Source organism: Xyrauchen texanus, chromosome 7 (assembly GCF_025860055.1).
Source record: "Xyrauchen texanus isolate HMW12.3.18 chromosome 7, RBS_HiC_50CHRs, whole genome shotgun sequence".
NCBI classification, from domain to species: Eukaryota; Metazoa; Chordata; class Actinopteri; order Cypriniformes; family Catostomidae; genus Xyrauchen; species Xyrauchen texanus.
The window spans coordinates 29,489,988-29,509,144 of record NC_068282.1 but is presented as its reverse complement, the minus strand read 5'-3'; the positions used below and the strand labels follow the sequence as shown (position 1 = coordinate 29,509,144).

Genomic DNA, 19,157 nt, shown 5'->3' with positions numbered 1-19,157 from the left:
CGAATGAATTGCTTTCATTCGTACAATTTATCTCCAGGCTCTCCATTTGTTCAAATTTTATCCCCAAAGCAGCAATGTTATGCTTGCATGAAGATATACTCATTCACCTCTAGAGGGAGCTCAAACCTAAACTGCTGTGTCAGGATTTGACCATGGCGTCAAAGTGAAATATCTAATTATTTTCCTTAAATGTATTCCTACACTAAAATTATAATGGAAAATCGCCACAAAATGTGATGTTTATTCAAGTACTAAGCTTATGTGCACATATAGCCTACAAGTGACGTGAGGGACATGTACACTAGCTAAACAAGCTAAACCCATACCGAGTCCAAATGGTGAATTTGAATACAGTATTCTTTTGCGTTTGTTTTTTGGGGGGGGAGCTGATCCGGACCGGTCCGGACAATTCAGTCTGGGCCGAAACCTTTGTGCCAGTTATGACACTTGGCTAAGTGATTGTGTAAGAATAGTTTTGCTCGTGCACGCTACGCGCTTATTCCCTAGTGATGAACGCATATTTATTCGCCAGTTGTGGTTATTTAAAAAAAAAAAAAAAAAAAAAACAGTAACTACTACACTACAGACAAAAAAAAAAGAAATTGCAGGTGTGGGCTAATATGTTTTGAATACTATTCTGATGCTAGTGAAACTTTGTAATATGGCATTTTTGTACCACTGTCTCCTTAAGATGATTCGCTTATGTTTTCCTCTTTTGTAAGTCGCTTTGGATAAAGCGTCTGCCAAATGAATAAATGCAATATACATGTAGGCTAAACACTGCAGAAAACAAAAATGAAGCAAAGTGAACCTATCTTCATCTGTCTGATGTGTGATTCAGACAGTTCAGTTAAGCCAGGTTTGTGTCAGGACAAGTTAACGTGCTGCTTTTAGACAATAATGTTTTACCATCTAAATGTATCTTCATTAATCAGCATGTTAGGAGCCATTCATAACAGACAAACACATTTTTGTTTTAATTTTATGAAAATGAATCACAGATGTCATCATGCGGAAAGCCTTCTATTTAAATAAATAAACAGTATTTTAATGCTTCATTCTTATGTAAATTGTTTGCTTGTTTGTAACTTAGTAGATTCTCACTAAGGAAAATATAAAAAAATGGTCCATTCAGATTTTAGACAGTAGAAGATCCCTCTCACCGCACGATTTTGGCTGTCTCTGGGACCCAATGTCCTCATCTCTGTCCAGTTTTGCAGAGACTATTCAAAAATAAAATATATATTATATAATTTCATAGCCATTTGAAACTTTAATTGAGTACCCCTGATCTAGCCAATCACAGTTGAATTTCATGAGCCGAAACAACCCTGACGTAATAAGCCGTCAGTCAGACAGTATTCAACGTGGCTCAGTTCATTTCTACAAAGCTGCTTTCAACAATGCTCATTTATCCATGTTTTTTATCTGAATTGATATTGATCTAAAGTAATAAACTAGAGATGAGGAACACACAAAAGATAATTATTTATTGGCATATAGTTCTTTATTGGCAGCATTACGTTAAATGAAATTGTCACCGGTTGTATTAAAGGGTAACTAAACCCTAAACCAACTTTTTTTAGTTAATGATCTGTAAGAATGGGGCTTTGAATGGTACTGGTCATTGATTCAAGTAATTTTTTTGACATTTGTGTATAAAGTGTTTTAATTCTACAATATATGGTGTAAAAACGTCTGAGTGCTGCCCTCTTCAGGTTGAACGGTGGCTACTGCAGTTGAATTTTCCTATTGGCTGTTTGCGGTACTTCGTGATGTAAGCAGTGACAGCTGACATAAGCAGGTTCCAACTCACCACGCCCTTGGTATGAGCTACCACGCCCATGGCAGTATAAAAACCATCTCGTTTCGTCAAAACCACTGTAGCGAGTCAGGAGTTGGAATTGCGAGTATTGAAAACGATCAGGATAGAGTATTTTAGCATCTATTTAGCATAGCATTTATATAGTTATTTAGATTATTTAGTGTTGTCTAGGTAGTTAATTAGCATATATGTTAGTGTAGTATTGTTAGAAGCATAGTTAGTTAGTAGCATAGTATTGCGTCAGTTAGGATAGCTTCAAGTTAGCGTAGATTATCTGTATTTAGTACAGTGGTCAGGATGGTACGTAGGTGTAATGTTGCTGGTTGCAACAGCACTGCTGGACTGTATTGCTTTCCATATAGACTTGGAAATTAGAGCCAGGGGTTGCACGTCCTTGTTCTGGAAGACCACGAGTTCCCGCCTAGAGCTGTAGGAGTGTGCAAACTGCATTTTACGCGGGATTGCTTCTCCAACGCAATGGAGGTGGAAATGGGCTTCTCCAAACAGCTCGCGCTGAAAAGCGACGCAGTGCCAAACGCTGCTCCTCCTGCATGGACTCCACCACCTCAGCGGCGTCTTGAGGTGAGTGATCATATATATTTGAATCACAATTTATGGTTAGGCTAAAGTTAATCCTCTGGGGTCGACAAGCGCGTTAGCGATCGCGGGAGTGTTAAGCGTATTGCACCCTTATACATTGTATTACGGTATTGACTACCTGTATAGTTTTATTTGGAGATATACGTTTTGTACATGATGACGTTACGCTTTACGTCACATTCTTCTAAGTTGAGAGAACAGCTAACTGAGGTTATGTTCAAGTGAAGCTTGCGAAATAAAAATCCTGCTAAAAGGATAAACATCACTGAACAGCGTTTCGTTTGTTTTTCCTGCATGCGAGTGAAGGTGAATGTGCACTCGGATGCTCAACAGGGAGTTAAAACCGCAGTTTGAGCCAGCGGCTCGAATTGATATGGCTCCGGCCCTGTGTCCACAGACAATTCACCCTCCTCCACTTCAGGTGAAGGTGGGGGAGAAAGGTCCTCGACTTCAAAAGACTGCTCCGTGGCAAAGCTACTTGCGTCACTCCAGTCACTCTCCATTTTAGAGTCTGACAGCAGCTGTCAATTAATCTGTCACTACGGGTCTCAGGTGCACGCCCCACCCCCGCTCAGCCCCGCCCTCAGTTCGTCCCCTCTATCCCCGCTGGGGTCTGCCCACTTTTCGAGCATTTTTCAAATATTGCTAGTGGGTGGAGTCAGACTCTGAGCAGGGGTTTAGTTACCCTTTAAAGTCGCTCTGAGCGGGATTCGAAACAGCATTTCAACTTGGGAGGCGGACATTTCACTAGTGCACTCATACACTGCACAGATGTACCAGCTGGCTGCCATTACAGTGCAAAGAAAAACAAAAAACAAAACAAAGGACAATCCTTCCTTTAATCACACATTGCAAGTGGATTTTATAACAGCGCCAGAGTCTTCATTAAGTTATACTTTTTACATTATGTTTCTGAGGTAATGGTTTGGTCGGTTGTTTTTTGCCAATTTAAGTAGATCTGTGGTAAATATGTAAAGCTATTTATAATATCAGCTTCTGTTTTTTTAACCTCTATGTTGATGTGCAGTCGACAAACTATAGGAAAAAAAATAAATCTTCTGTGATCTTAGAAATACGTATGCATTTTACTAAAGTCAATAGATATGTAGACACGTTTATTTATATATCCAAACATACTGACATTATTGAAACTCATAATAATATAAGACTATTATTGTTGTCTTTTGATAAAAGTCATGCTCAACTGCTCACAAACTGAAAGAAAATTAAAGATTTTCTTTGTTCTTATAATGCTTAAAACCTGTACTAAAATCTGCTTGTAGGTCTGTAGACATTCAAATTTTAAAGGATTGAAATGTTATTTTGGTATTTCATTCAGTGACTTAACTAATTTCACACAAGACACTCATTTGTTACCACCTTCTGGCATCACCAGAAATAGTCACTGAATCATTAAATGGATCTGAACAAATTTTGGTGAACATAGACAAAACACTCGAGCCACATGGATACATTTAAATCCTGCAATGCACAAGTCCAGAGTAAAAATGTTATTGTATAAAATAAATAATTAAATAATTTATTCAGGACCAGCTTGTTCTCAGTATTTTATTGTCATGTGTGAACAGAAGCAAGTGCTCCACAAGATGTATTTTATTTTTGCAGCTAATTTTGCAATATATGAATCTTTAAAATACTACAAATGTTAAAATAAATAATACTTATCACACTAATACCCCCAGTTTTCAGTCTTATACAGTATATTCTGTTTATTATTGTTATTATTATTATTAATAAAGTGTACATATTTCTGTATAGTTTGATACTGTGGATCACACAGTTGTTTTTAAGGACTAATCCACAATGTATTTTAGATATGTTCCTAATTTAAATGCAGGCATTTGGAGAAAAAAAAAAAAACTTTGTAAACTGTTTTTTTTGTGTTTTTTTTCTAGTATAGAGAGCCAGCAAATAAAATGTAAATGGCATTTTACAACAGCAGAGAAATCAATGTATTTTATTTTCAAATTTTTAACATCCTTCAAAAACATAACAACAATGTTTTTAGGAGCAATGCAAGCTAATTTCATTCTCCTTTCCATCAGAAAAGGGAAGGCTAGACATCGAGGATGCATTAGGCTACATTCAAGGCTGAAGAGCTATATACCTTAAAAGTACCTTGCTAAAAAATGCCACTGTTCTGCAGATACATAATCAGTTGAAATGACCAGAAAGTGTTTTGTGCACCTGAAATCACACTTTTAAAACAATGTATATTTTATAGTGGATTCAATTAAAATTAGGTTATTAAACTATCAACAGGCTGTAGAAACAGAACATAAATTATTCAAACTGTACATGTATTGAAAGTAATTTTCATTAAAAAAAATATATATATTTCTTGAAAGATAACCATTTTAACATTGCAACAGTAAAAACAAAGCCTTCATATGAAACACATTTAAGATCGCTCAAAACAAATTAACACTCACGTTTAGATAAACCTTTGTACTATTTGTGAAATTAAGCAATAACGCATTATGATTATTCTCAGTTACAAATGAAACATGAATGGATTTCAAGCCTCATCTGACAAGACATCAACAAGATTCTTGAGGGGTCACGATACCAATTACAGATCAGACCCTGCAGCAATTCAGAGGGACAAATATAACACAGCATAGTTAGAGTAATAATACAAAAATAAATAAAATAAAATATGGCTAGACAACTCTTCTGTGAAATGTTGGTTGGGGGAAAAAAAAAAAACTTTAAAATGTGAGGTCTGTCTCCTCATCTTGGTTTCTCTTGAAATGTTATTGATTTTCAATAAAATAAATAAAAAAATAAAAAATGCAACAGACATTATCCAAAACATTAAATGAACAATAACCCTGCAATCAAAAGTGCAGTAAAGTTAGGATAACATGTATTCAAAGCTCAACTGTTTCTGTACTGCAAAAGCTCCAAAAAGTTTAAAATCAGCAAGATGTTTTTAACGAAATAACCAAACAGTAGCATGATTTTAACCAATAATGTATGGTCTCAAATTTCCTGTCTATAAAGGAAAGAAATTATGAAAAGTGAAACAAACAAACAAAAATAGCAAGGTCTAAGGTAGGTTATTTAACACTTAGTACCAATTTGAGAAAATATTAATCCCTAACATCTGGTAAATCACTTTTTTGTGCAGCTGCCTCAAAACTGACTGCTTGAGCATGCACAATGCATGTCAATTGCAAGGTAACTTAAAATAATGATTCATACAATTGCTATCACAATTAATTTTACTAGCCAGTAACGGTTAACAGTTAAGCAGATGGTAGTCATACACATTTACAGACTAAGATATGACATTAGAATATATAAATACATATATCAGGGCAAGTTACTATACAAGTCTGTTGCAGTGTTGTGAGCAGCAACATACATGGAGTGTATACTGTACATATTACAGGCCTGCCGCATCATAATATTGTATTATATACAAAACATGCACAAGTCAAATGAGTTCAACATAGCTTGTGCGTTACTTCTATAACCCACATGAAAAGATGCAGTTAACAGGAAAAGGCTATTTTATTCCCAAGACTTGTAGTGCACATCATTACCTTTAGTATGTCCATTGTCAAATCCAATTTAGATGTTGCAGAAAAAACCACAAGTACATGTTTCATTTAAAGCATTGTTATTAAGTTAAAGATGGTTGGATCAATAGAAACAGGCTGAGAAATTCTCATTACAGTAGGATGGAACATACCCAGCCTGATCTCATGACAATTACATGACCACAGCAACATTTTTGCTAAATGAATTTAAATGCTTCATTGCACATTTTGCTGCAGTTTCCCAGTGAAATGTCCAGCGAGGGTCACCAAAAGCAAGTGAAATGTTGTCATAATCAGACAAGGTTTTTAAGGTGAATGTTAGATGGAGGTTTTAATTCTTAAAACGTACCTCCCTAACCTAAAACTTTAACCTTAACCTAAACAAAAGATTCCTAACCGCAATTTAGAGGTAAACAAAACAGGCATCCTTACCCTAAACCAACACCTAGACCTAACCTTGTTGTAGCTCCTCTGCTGTTAATTCAACCAGGAAATTGGCAAAACGTTTTGTCAATTCACGCGCAAATTGGCAAAACGTAGAACGTTAATAATTATAAATTGTTCTGGGTTCTCCCAAACAATAAACACAATTGTTAACTGCACCAAAATGCACATTGTGATTAGACTATGCGAATAACATGGTGAAAACCTTTATTGAAATGCTATTAGAAACAAAGTAACTGTAAAACGTCAGTGTTGTATTAGGGACTACTTGCTTTATATCTACACTGTAACATGGAAAACGACCAAAAAAAACCAAACAAAATAAATATGCAGATGGGCATAAGGCTCTGAAAATGTGAACAATTCTGAAATATCCTTCATGTTCTTTTTCTTCAATGAACTAAGCAGAGTTGCAGCCCACAAATGGGTTTGTTTTGGCCTGTTAAGAGAGAAATAACAAATGTTTTTCATACTATTATCTTTCTTTACATTCATTCATGCCTGCAGTTCAGGATAGTATTCTTTTATATAGACAAAGCCTTCAAAAGTTCTTTTTAAAAATACTTTTTCCAGTTCTACTTGGGAAACGTACTGATCATTACTGAATGTTCAATGTAGGGTAGGTTTATACCATTTTTTTCTATCCACAATCACACTCCGTTAGCAAAGGTTGCATTGGTTTCTTGACTGATGCTCTCTTTGACCTCTAGGGGCAGTGAATCATACAGGTGGTCCTCCACAATGAGACCGTTTCGACGCAAATTTCGACACTGCCCAAGCTGTGCCGGAAGGCGATCCATGCAGTTCCCCTTCAGTTCAAGATGAGTCAGCTGCAACAACTGGCCAATTTTCTCTGGCAGCAAAGAAATGCAGTTGTGCCCAAGGGACAAGGTGCGCAACTTTGTGCATTTGAAAAGCTGCTTGGGAACCACTTCAACTTTATTTCCTGTGATGGCAAAGTGCTGTAGATTCTGAAGAAAACCCACCTCTGGGGGAATCACTACAATGGAGTTATGACTGACATCCAGGTATCTCAATTTAAGAAGATTAAACAGAGTAGTAGGCAATGTCTCTAGTTTGTTATGGGACAGATAGAGGAACTCTATGTTTTTGACATGACTTATGGACAATGGAATGGAGATAATTTTATTGTGCCATAGTTTTAGGCAGTTAAGCCGTTTGAGATGCTGGAAGCTGATGACCTCTTCGATGGTACGAATATGGTTCGATTTCAAGTCCAACTCCTGTAAATTGGTCAAACTAAAAATTGCATGCGGTATCCTCTCCAGTTCACAATTATGGAGCTCAAGCTCAGCAAGGTTCATCATCTTTTTCAAGCTATTTAATACCACAAGTTTAGTACCATCATTGTGCACCACAAGTTTGATCAGATGGGGTGATAAGTCTGTTATGTTTGTCGGGATCTTGGTAAGGTTGCTCTTGAGATGTAGACTCTTTAGATGCCTCAGATCCCTGAGGGATTCCAATCCAATCATTTTGTTATTCTCGGAGTTCAAGTTTCCCACCAAGTAGAGCTCTCTCAAGTTCTTCAGCATATAAACCCAAGTGGGAATCTCTGCTACGTCTGTAAACTTGACGTGAAGGCACCGGAGGTGATCGCGGAGGAAACTGAATGCAGTCTGTTCGACTTTGGCTGGGCAGTGGTAAAAGTGCAACTCATGGAGGTTGACCATCTGGGAAATTTTTGCTGTAATGCGAGCCTCTGGAATGAGCTCTAGTTTCAGGACCTCTAAATCAGTGAGGTCAAAAACTACATCAGGCACACCTGAGAGCATGAAAAGATGCAGCTCAAGCTTATCCTGTGCATTACGAGTCACATGTTGCCGTAGTTTCTCGAATGTCCACTCATGGTTTAAGCTGATTTCCCGCAGTTTATTCTCACTTACCTCTGAGAGAAAGACGCCAAAACGTTTAGAGTACAACTGGTCATACTGGTCCACCATGTGAAGTAGAAAAGCAAAGTCATTCTTCACATCTGGAATATCACTAAAACTGCTTTCCTCTCTAACTTTCTCAAATGAGTACTCCTTAAGAGGCCGCCTAAACAGCCAAAAAAGAGTATAAATGCAAACCAAGCCATAAACAAATATGAGGACTATGTAGCTTACAAGAAGCTTTTTCAACATGAAAGCCATGTTATGCGTACATTTAAATTTGGTGTATCCAGTTAAATGTTTAATATCTGGCTCACAGTCATGGTCAAAATTAATGGAGGTGACAAATGTCATTGTGTAACACAGGATCAGAATAAATTTGACTGTTTTTATTATAGTTTGAGCAACATAAAGTTTGTAGATCAAGTCACTGTCCTCAACATGTGCACGGAACTTCCTCACTTTCTCAAAAAGGGCTTTAGCTTGCTCTCCATCCTTTTTATCAAGTATAGTCATGCTTGGAACTTCAATGACTGGCTTCTCTGCAGAAAACTTAATGCTAGATTTTGCAAGCATGGGTGTGGACTGATTTGGGCTTCCCTCTTCACTGCTGGTGGAAAGATGCTTTGGTAATGTAGAGGCTCCTGTCAATCGCTGCTTATTCTCTTCCGAGTCTTCACAGGCTGTCTCAGACAATGCCTTGGTCGTCCAAGGGGACTCAAAACACTTACCCAAAATAGACACAAAATGTTCAATTTTAGAACTGGTCTTTGGATACTTGAACCAAAAGTTACTGCTTACCATGAGCACAATGGTGTGAATGAGAGCGAGATATGGAAAGTACTTTGAATACCATGGGAGGGCAACATGGTAGCACATCTGATTAACAAAGACATACTGCTGAAAATCCAGGTTTGTTCGTAGACCTGTAGGCTCAGGATGCCTTGCAGCAGACTGTTGTGGGAAGTGTATTTGGTGAACAACATTGTCGGATTGTTCTTTACTTGCCAAAGGGGCAGCTGACAATGTAACATGGCCTCCTCCCATCCCTGAGCCAAAATCTTTCTCTGGCTGCCTTACTGTGGGCACGGAGTTCGCGTCTTCCCACGATTCCAGAACAGGAAGGCAAACCACCTGATCTTTGGTTAACTGCATGGTTCCGGCAAATATGGCGAGCATAAGCATTACCACACCCAGGTAATCCATAAAGACGTCCCACCATGGTTTCAGTATCCGATAAGTTGGCTGGATGTCATTTAGAGAGGCAACTTCTGTGAGGGTAAACATTCCTATATTGAAGCATAAAACAAGTATTTAGTATTTATTTAGTAAAATAAAATACATTTTGTGTTAAGTTTCTTCATGCTAACAAACAAATCATGATCAGTTGCCCCCATGTCAAACAAAGGTTTGACACAAAAACATTTCTCTCACACATTACATGAAAAAATTATGTACAGCTGTAAGGAGTGGTCTAATACACCACTAAAGATAAAAGAAATATCTCCTATTTCTTGAGAGGCATCCTAGTGTCTCTGCCCTGCATCAATTTGCTTGATCAGTGGTTAGGCACTAAAGCACTGCATTAGACTGCCTTATTAGATAATCAGCCTTAGTGGGTCTACACTAAACTGCATGAAGACAATAGTGCTACAGTGGTGAACTTGGCCAAAGACAATGTTGTCTTTAATATCAAGTTGCAAGGCTTTACTTTAATATTCAGGCATATTCCAGAGGTGATATTGATGTGTGCAGCTCTTCTTTCACATTGCTAAGACTTACTCATAAACATCCAATTGCCATAAGTGAATGACCTTCTCACTGTCAATGAACAATTGACGATTGTCATGATGATTAATTAACTTGTATTTCACTTATCCAATAAAGCTGTTATTTATATTAATCAAAAGTGCATTTTTATGAATGAGAAGTGCAACATTTGTGTCAGTATGATTATATGATCAGTTTTGATTATTGCTGAATGATTGAGTTATCTCCTTGAGGCAATGCTTGTGGTATTACTTAGCCTAATACCTTCGAGATTTCCTTTAAGATTTCTACCATGTGGAAGATAACTGTGGTTATAAGGGGACAAAAATGTGGCATTCACAGTCTATATTCCTCTAAAAAAGGCTAGATGAGCTTGTGACAGGGCGGAGGGTAGGGACGGGTCGTGATTCTACACACCCGGTCCCTTATCAGGCTAATCAAGCCTCCGAGAGGGATAAAGGCCGACTGTGGATGGTGGTGCAAGAGAGAGAGAGAAATCATTTACAGCAGCTGACCGTCATGTGTGTGTTTGTGTTTTTGTTTAAATGTATCATTAAAACTATTATTTATATCGTCAAGCCGGTTCTCGCCTCCTCCTTGCCCGTCTAAATCCCTTTACACTGGTGCCGAAGACACGGGAAGGAGGAGGGATACGCCATAGTAGAGTTCTCGCACTACCATCCACCCCAATGGAGCGCCGTCTGCCAGGGGACGGAGGAGCCTGGCCGCCTGGAAGCGGAGGAACGGTCGCTGACCGTGAGGGGAGAAGGGGCTTGCTGCCAACTGCTTGGAGTGGAAGAACCGCATCCAGGGGCGGGGGAGACCCCTTCTGTTCCCTGTGAACGCAGTGGGGCGTTCTGTCCGCCAGGGGCTGGAGGACTGCCTCTGATCTGCCCGGGGAGGCAAGGCTGTCGTCCGTTAGAGGGTGGAGGAGTGGCCGAGGACCAAGCTACGGCATATCGGAGAACTGGCGAGTAAGTTTTTGTTTGTGTTTTCATCTCTCCCTCCTCTCTCTCTCTCTCTCACTTTCGCTCTGCGTCGGCCTTTTCCCTCTCTTTTAAATTTTACAGTGTTTTTTTGGGGGGGTACTACACTGTTACAGGAAGTACCCCCCCAGTTTTAATTATTTATTTTTCCCTCCCCTTGTCCAGTCCCTCATCCAGGTAGAAGGGGATGACCTGCCGGCAGACGGAGCGGAAGGCACACCCCTCCCCTTTGAAGGGGGGGGGTGTACGTCATGCCGGGGGCTCCCCGGCCTGGTGATTCTACACACCCGGTCCCTTATCAGGCTAATCAAGCCTCCGAGAGGGATAAAGGCCGATGGTGGTGCAAGAGAGAGAGAGATTGTTTACGGCAGCTGACCGTCATGTGTGTGTTTGTGTCTTTTGTTTAAGTTTATCCTTAAAACTATCATCAAGCTGGTTCTTTCCTCCTCCTTGCCCATCTAAATCCCTTTACAGAGCTTTGCCCATGACAATAACATTCCTTCCATTCATCACACCAACCTTTTTAAGTCACAAGCACTTTGTTCTTTTGTGCTGCCTGTCCTACAGATTTTACTTTCAAGAATTACACTCACTTTGATGTTAACATTTCAACTGTAAGGAAGAAGAGAGAACCTAAGAAGGATAAGGTACAGTTAATGTTTCAGTTTAAAACACAGAATGTTGTATTTTTGACAATACATACAAATGCAAAAGAATATACAATATATGTAACTGATAAAAATCTTTACAGTGTCATCATCAGTCAAGAGCTGTAACTGCAGCAGACTTGACCATCGCTTGTTCTCTGCATTAATTGGTCTGTAATTTAGAGCAATTTCACAATATCTTATTTAATAAACAACAATTACTAGTGTGTTGCGATGAGGTTAGAAAAGTACTCATGATTTCATAAAAGACACAAAAATAATTCATATTAGAATTAATGTATAGATGCATTATCTCATATGACAGTGAAGATAAAGATACACAGTGAGGTCACCGTAAAAAAACTAATTCTGCCTGTATATTCCAACATGGTGATCTGTCAATTTAAAAGACTAAACTTCTGTTGAACTCATCACGTCTTTGATGCTACTTCAATGTGAAAAAAGACCAATCATTCCTTGAAATGAAAATTAATATAGGTCTATCAAACTAAGTAGAAATGGAGAATACAGCTACCAGCTAGACTATGCTTTATGTCACCTTATAAAAGGCAAATCAGGGCTCCTTTATAACAAGACTTCAGAACGAGTCTGACCTAATGTCTTTTCCCACAGTTTACCCAACATTGTTTGCTAGCCATTGGTTCCCAAGACCAACAGCTGGGAGATACATTTGATGATCACACACACATAAACTGTAGCTTTATGAGCTGTGGAGCTATGCAAGCTGTTTACAAATAGTTAGAAGAGTCTCTACAATATCCTGTTCCACTGCAACATCAAACAAAATTACAAATTTTAAAATAAAGCTAACTTTTTCTGTATTCATATTTTCTATTCTCTCTGCTTTCTCTATCACCTACATTATGGAGCAACGTCTACATTGTATAGCCTTCACCAGGGCTATCGCTAACATTTAGGGGGCCCAGGACAACATCTACTATCATTCAGAGACAGCAGGGACACACACATACTTAAGTACAATGGAACAAAAAACTCCTGGCAATAGTCGAGCTTTATTACAAGGGTAATCACTGTTTCAGACTAGGGCTGCAACTAACGATTAATCAAACAATTATTAGAGCGATTATTCGACTATTCTGCGATTATTAACGATTTGCTCTAAACCGATTATTCAGCTTGTGCCCAACTTAAAAGGTTGTATTAAATGTGCTTACTAACAATAAAGAGGACAAAATCATCTTTTAAAAATACCTCTAAATGGCATTCACTGAACAAAAATCCTATTGTTATCAAGTGTTTTTGTCTTGTTTTACATAACAAATTAAAAAAATCCTTAAAACAAGATACATTTACTTAAGCAACATATACGATATTTAGACTTGCTCTAAGAGAATGTATCTTAAATATAAGTGTATTTAGCATGTAAGCAGGGCTGGACTGGTTATCTGGCATACCGGTTATTTTCCCGGTGGGCCGATGCGCTTTGAGGCCGATCAGGGGTGGACTGGCCATAGGGAGAACCGAGAGGGCCAGTGGGTCGGCCGCGAAACGTGCCGAATGGGCCACGATAAGCTAAAATGAGCCGCTGAAAATTTGCTAAAATGTTATGCACTTGGATATACTTCTGCGAGTGCAGTAAAGACAAAATATACTATATACTAATGAATGTTGTTTTTTTATGAATGAGAAAAAAAAAACTCTCTTACTAATAAAGCTGCATATTGTCAATTTTCTTCCCGGTCAAATGCACAGTGACACATATATTATGATTCAATACGTCGTAAGCCATCATGTTATAATCTAGCTGCATTGAGTGCACATGCTCGAGGGATGAGTGTGCTTCAGCTGGATGCAGTTTCAATCTCTCCCCCTTAGATCAGGACATTCGCGCAACTCATAGAAGAGACGCTGACCGCACAGAGAAATGCCAGTTTCTGAGTTTGTAGTAATTTACATTACCTGCTTCCATATTATTTTCACTTTATTAAAGTAATAATGTATTACATATAACTGCATTAAAGATGTAACACCGGGGTGTTTCCTTTAAAGACGCTCGACACACAAGTTTTGCTTAAGCGGAGTGGCAGCTCCAGCTCCACTTATTCCACAACAAGAGTGCTTCTGTATTATTTTGTATTTTTGCATTATAATTCCCTCATACTTTGTGATCTACATCACCTTAAAGTTTACAGTACATCTGGACTGTGAGCTGTGTAATTCTTCCTCTCCTCAGTCAGGGGCGAGCTGCAGTGCTGCTCTCATGCATCATCATCATTACAGTTTAATGTGATCTCATATACGTTTTAATGACATCAAACGACTACTCGACAATGAACATTTTTGTTGGCAATTTTTTGTCATTGTCGATAACGTTGACTAATCGTTTCAGCCTTATTTCAGACCTAACAAGCATATGTCCATTTCCTCCACTCTTATCATTGAACATCCCACACACAGGCAAGTTCAAAGCTGTGCGTGCGAGTTTGTTGATGTGTGTTCTTGTGTCTTAATGCACTGTGCATACATGGAGGCCTCTCTACACATGTGTATGAAGGTCTTTATTCACAAGTCTGCAATATAGTTACTTAATATAAAAATAAGCAAAGAGTATAAATGGGGGGTGGAAAGAGTATGCTTCTGTTTTCACTTATAGTAAATGGTATTTTTGAAGAGAACTTGTTTGAATACTTAAATTTATTTTGAAATGTATTAACAGCCTCTTCAAATAATCTCAGTGTCATGAACACCGGTGAAGGCGCCTCCTCCTCGAGCTTCCGGAGATCGCATTCACCCGAGTACTGATCTCGTAGACTACATTTCCCACTAGCCCACACATCTAGGTCTGATTACTCGCCCAGCTGTTTCTCGTTACCTCACCCTATTTAACCGTGTCTGTTTGTTCCTTCTTTGCGAAGTCTTGTTTAGCCCCGGCGACATTTCCAAGCAAGTTTTGAAACCACTCTAGTTTATCCGTGTACCGACCTAGCGTTTCCCTGACCACGTTTGTTAGCTTCCTACCCAGTTACTCTAGCCTGATAAACTACCTCAACTGTTTGCTGCCTGCCCCGATCTCTAGCCTGTTCTCGTTTCGCCCCTGTCTCTCTACTACACTCTGTTTGCCTGCCCACGACCTTGCCTGTACGACCTGAGTTTTGCTGTTTCAATAAAGCCGCATATGGATCCCAACCAACCTGAGTCTTCATTACACTTAGTAGGTCTGCCACAGGCTCACTTGTTTACTTTTTTTTATGTTATGCAATTTTTTATCATTTCTAGACACAGAAATTTTTAATTTTTAGTATTAAATTGTGTTATTTTTGCATAGAAGAGCTTCTTCCTTCATCTGTCAGTCCAAGTATACATGGCACAATGTTAAAAAACTTCATAGTTTAAAGGCATTCTGGAAGCACATTGTCCTGTCACAAACCTGGGTTAGCTGAACGTTTGTATTCATTTCAGACACATGAAGTCTAATTCATCTCGATTCATTGCCGTTTTCTGCAGTGTGTTTTACACAAGATGCCAGGATCCATCTATATTGCTGCTCACTGAATTTCTCTGCTATGGTCTACTGTCATTAAAATAACCGCATCTGCAACTCTGCACATAGTGTGCGATAAGGGTATAAATGAAGCGTGTTCAGTAAAAGAGAAAAGTATTTGAGGATTCAGTGCTGAAAGATCAGTGCTATCTGTGCCAGAACACTTATGCTGTACACAGCTCCATTGTTTTGTCGCGATGATCACTTGAAGTATAGAAACGGTGAGACGGGGCAGCAAATGACAGTCCGAATGGAATCAAGCCGAGGTCCGGACCTGGACCGTGGTATGTTATTTGGTGACCGGTGGATTAGGGGGTTGAAATGATAGCTAGGATTCAGGATCATAAATCAAGTTTGCATAAGCAATTACAGTATTTCACTAATGTTTCTCCAGCATGGTGATGAGCAGTCTCAGTTTCAGAACCTCACTTGGTTAAGACAAACCTTACCCACAGAAAACACAATTACTATAAGAGCTAGCCTCATTTAACCTCAGTCTGAGCTTTTACCCCATAACTAGGTCATGGTTGCAGCTGTTATTCCCATTTTCTGGGCCTCTTCATGTTATCCTGCAAATTTTTTCAGGGGTAACCATATGTGTCCCAGTGGCACTCTTATATGCAAAGATTTTACATATTTTGCCAGGACATCCTTAAGTTAATTGTAATATCACATACAGCCACAACATTAAAATGACCTGCCTAATATTGTATAGGTCTCTCTCGTGCCACCGAAACAGCACCAACCTGCATCTCAGAATAGCATCCTGAGAAGCTATTCTTCTCACCACAATTGTACAGAATGGTTATCTGAGTTACTGTAGACTTTGTCAGTCTGAACCAGTCTGGCCATTCTCTGTTGATCAACAAGGCATTTCCGTCCACAGAACTGAAAATCCCAGGAGATCAGCACTTATGAGAAATACTCAAACCAGCCAATCAGGCACCAACAATCATGCCATGGTCCAAATCAATGAGATCAAATTTTTTCGCCATTCTGATGTGAACATTAACTGAAGCTCCTGACCCATATCTGAATGATATTATGCACTGCTACTACATGATTGGCTGTTTAGATAATTGCATGGATGATTGTTGATGCCAGATGGGCTGGTTTGAGTATTTCTGTAACTGCTGATCTCCTGGGAATTTCATGCACAACAGTCTCTAGGATGTAGGATGTATGGTGCCAAAAACAAATTAAAACATTCAGTGAGCAGTAGTTCTGTGGACAGAAACACCTTGTTGATCAACAGAGAATGGCCAGACTGGTTCGAGCTGACAAAGTCTACAGTAACTCAGATAACTGATAATTGCAGGTTGGCACTGTTTTGTTGTAGGATGGGGATCTACACAATATTAGGCAGGTGGTTTTAGTGCTGCGGCTGATCGGTGTATACAGATGTGCTTCTTTTAAAATCTAAATGAGTAGGTTAAATATTAGCAGAGCCAAAGCAGGACTGAATGCATGATGTGGGAACTGTTGAACATCTGTTCATTGCAATACCTGCTCAGTCAAGTGGAAAAAATCTAAACAAAAAAACAAATAAGTGTGGCAATCCCACATCCATAAATGCGTGTTAACATGACATAACTTGAAAAAGAAACTGGTAAATCTAAACCAAAATATACAACTGCATTAATTCACATTATGACACAAAAACACTTGACAGCACAAGTGTCGCGCACAACCTTAGTCCTGCTGGATACATATTTTTGGAATAGCCATGGTCAACAGAGTAAATTTTTTTTATATTAAACAGAGTATTATGCAGCCTAATATAAGTGTAAATTGGAAATATCACAGTTTTAATATATCTCTTTTTATGTCAATTAAAAAAAATATTATTAATTAATTATTTTATTGTTATATGTAACTACATATTTAACTACAATTTAAAACATTAATTAATTATGACTAAATCTGTCCATTTAAAAAGTGACTTATTTATTAGCATTTTTATATTTGGATTTATACATTGATAATTTATATCTTCATTTTATTTTTAAGTGGCACTCTTAGTCCTCCATACCAACTAGGACCCATGCAATTTGTTATATTACAAAATGTGCAACTGTATGTACAGTCAACCTTGTGTCTCTTTCAGAAAGTGCTAAAGCCATCTTGCTTAAACTGCTCTGAACTTAAAACAATTTAAACAATACTCAATTATATGCAATATCCTATATCAGAAATGTCTGCGCGACATAACGTAAATACTTACTTTCTCATATCAACATCATCTGTACTGACATTTGAGAAATTCCGCCATGCGCTACATTAATTCCTGAGAAACTGAATAAATATCGTCCAGTTGCCCTTGCAGTACAGAGAACACTGTTGGGAGACATCTCTGCAAACCACTAGCGTGGTAGACGTCATTTTGTTCCGACACGTAAAGCGTTAGGATCACAATATATAAACTACACGGTTTTACGCCCATGTAACGCATAACCTACGAGCAGAACGCAGTTTGCAGGACCGTACTGGAATATTCTCTAAAGACGCAATCCGGTGTCTTGTCATGACTTCGTGGCTCTGTGCAGATTAACGCCACTCAAACGCAGGAAATCATAGGAGGGCTGATGAAACTGTTGTGTTTAAGCGGAAAAGTGGCGGTGCGAAAGGGCAATTTACGAATCATTTACCAGAGAGAGCTTTATACACATGTGAGGGTCCCCGCTCCTCTCATTATTATGGTACAGTCAGCGCCGAGCGCACAGCAGCAGAGTCAACCAGTCTGCACCAGTTCTCTACACTGCATATCCGCCACCTTGAAACCCCACAAACACACGTTTACAGGCTCATACATACCTCAAAACAAAGCTATCATTTTAAAAACTCCAGGGCTTCCACGATATCCATGCTTGTGAAATGATGAATGGGAAATGAAATGTCTGTAATAAACACAAATACAGTTCAGTCGGATTGGGGAAGTGCATGTGGGCGGAGCTAAAGTTTACAGGAGGATTTACGCGACAAACACCTGACTAGATTTCCTATGTTACTAAGCAACGAAACCCCATTTGTTACACTTGAATACACGGGTCATAAGTTGAAACTTCCATACTTTGATAACTGACTAAACAAATTATTAACTGAGGGAACTGGGAAGGGATTGGAACGTTCTTCTTTGCATTTTGTTTTATTTCATATTAGGGAACGTGGTCAGATTTTCGAGCCAGTTATAAACCTTTTACTTTGTATACGAGTAAAGTGATTATAGATTTACAGAAAGTGAGTAGTCCAGAATAAAGTTGTTTAAACTCTAAACCCAACGTTTATGGTAAACCAGCCAAATTGTATGCCCTTTATTTTATTTAGTAATTATTATTATTATTATAAGTTTATCATCTTTACTTTTGTATCACCAATATGTATACAATTAAGCCTATACCTTACAATATACATTTTTTTTAAAAAATACAGCTAATATGGATGAACAAGAAAACAAGCTAAAACACAATTTTACTCTAAATACCAATTGAGTAATAGAAATAAAAAATATTCACCTTGTGTTAATTTTTTCAGTGTAAATAAAAGTTTGCGTGACCAGCCGTCTGCACAAACTAAGGGAGATAAATTACTGTAGATAATAAAAAATAGCAGGTATTTGTCTCCGTGTTTGATTGAAACACAGAATGATAAGATTAATCCCACACTCCACCTTCACAATTGTGCCACAGGCACATTCTGGACAGTTCTTGGCACTTGAGCCCTTGCCTTTTCAGCTACAATAGGCCTGGAGCTGTCTAAATACAATGGAAGAATAGTTTGCTTTAGCCAACTTTTTCCTGGAAAAAATGTCAGAAAGACTGCAAGAAACAGCTATTTCTAAGATTTTGAGAGGTAACTTTGAGAAACTTCAGCTAGTGCTGTGTGAACAAGGGGTTGTTCA

General features: G+C 38.5%; 1 protein-coding gene across 2 annotated transcripts; it reads right to left on the bottom strand.

The window, feature by feature from the left end:
• Positions 1–4,388: 4,388 nt before the first annotated feature.
• Positions 4,389–18,188, bottom strand: LOC127646145 (volume-regulated anion channel subunit LRRC8D-like). Of its 2 annotated transcripts, none has more exons than XM_052129600.1 (2): positions 18,074–18,188; positions 4,389–9,622 (listed from the first exon to the last, which is right to left on the bottom strand). In XM_052129600.1, the coding sequence occupies exon 2, from the start codon at positions 9,618–9,620 to the stop codon at positions 7,089–7,091; it is 2,532 nt and encodes an 843-aa protein (XP_051985560.1). In that variant the 5' UTR covers positions 9,621–9,622; positions 18,074–18,188; the 3' UTR covers positions 4,389–7,088. The 2 variants fall into 2 exon arrangements, with proteins under 2 accessions (XP_051985560.1, XP_051985559.1); XM_052129599.1 differs by lacking the exon at positions 18,074–18,188 and adding an exon at positions 17,484–17,806.
• Positions 18,189–19,157: the final 969 nt, after the last annotated feature.

Bases quoted from the DNA above. Each gene is read 5' to 3' on its own strand.
- LOC127646145 (XM_052129600.1), bottom strand. From the start codon at position 9,620: ATGTTTACCCTCACAGAAGTTGCCTCTCTAAATGACATCCAGCCAACT.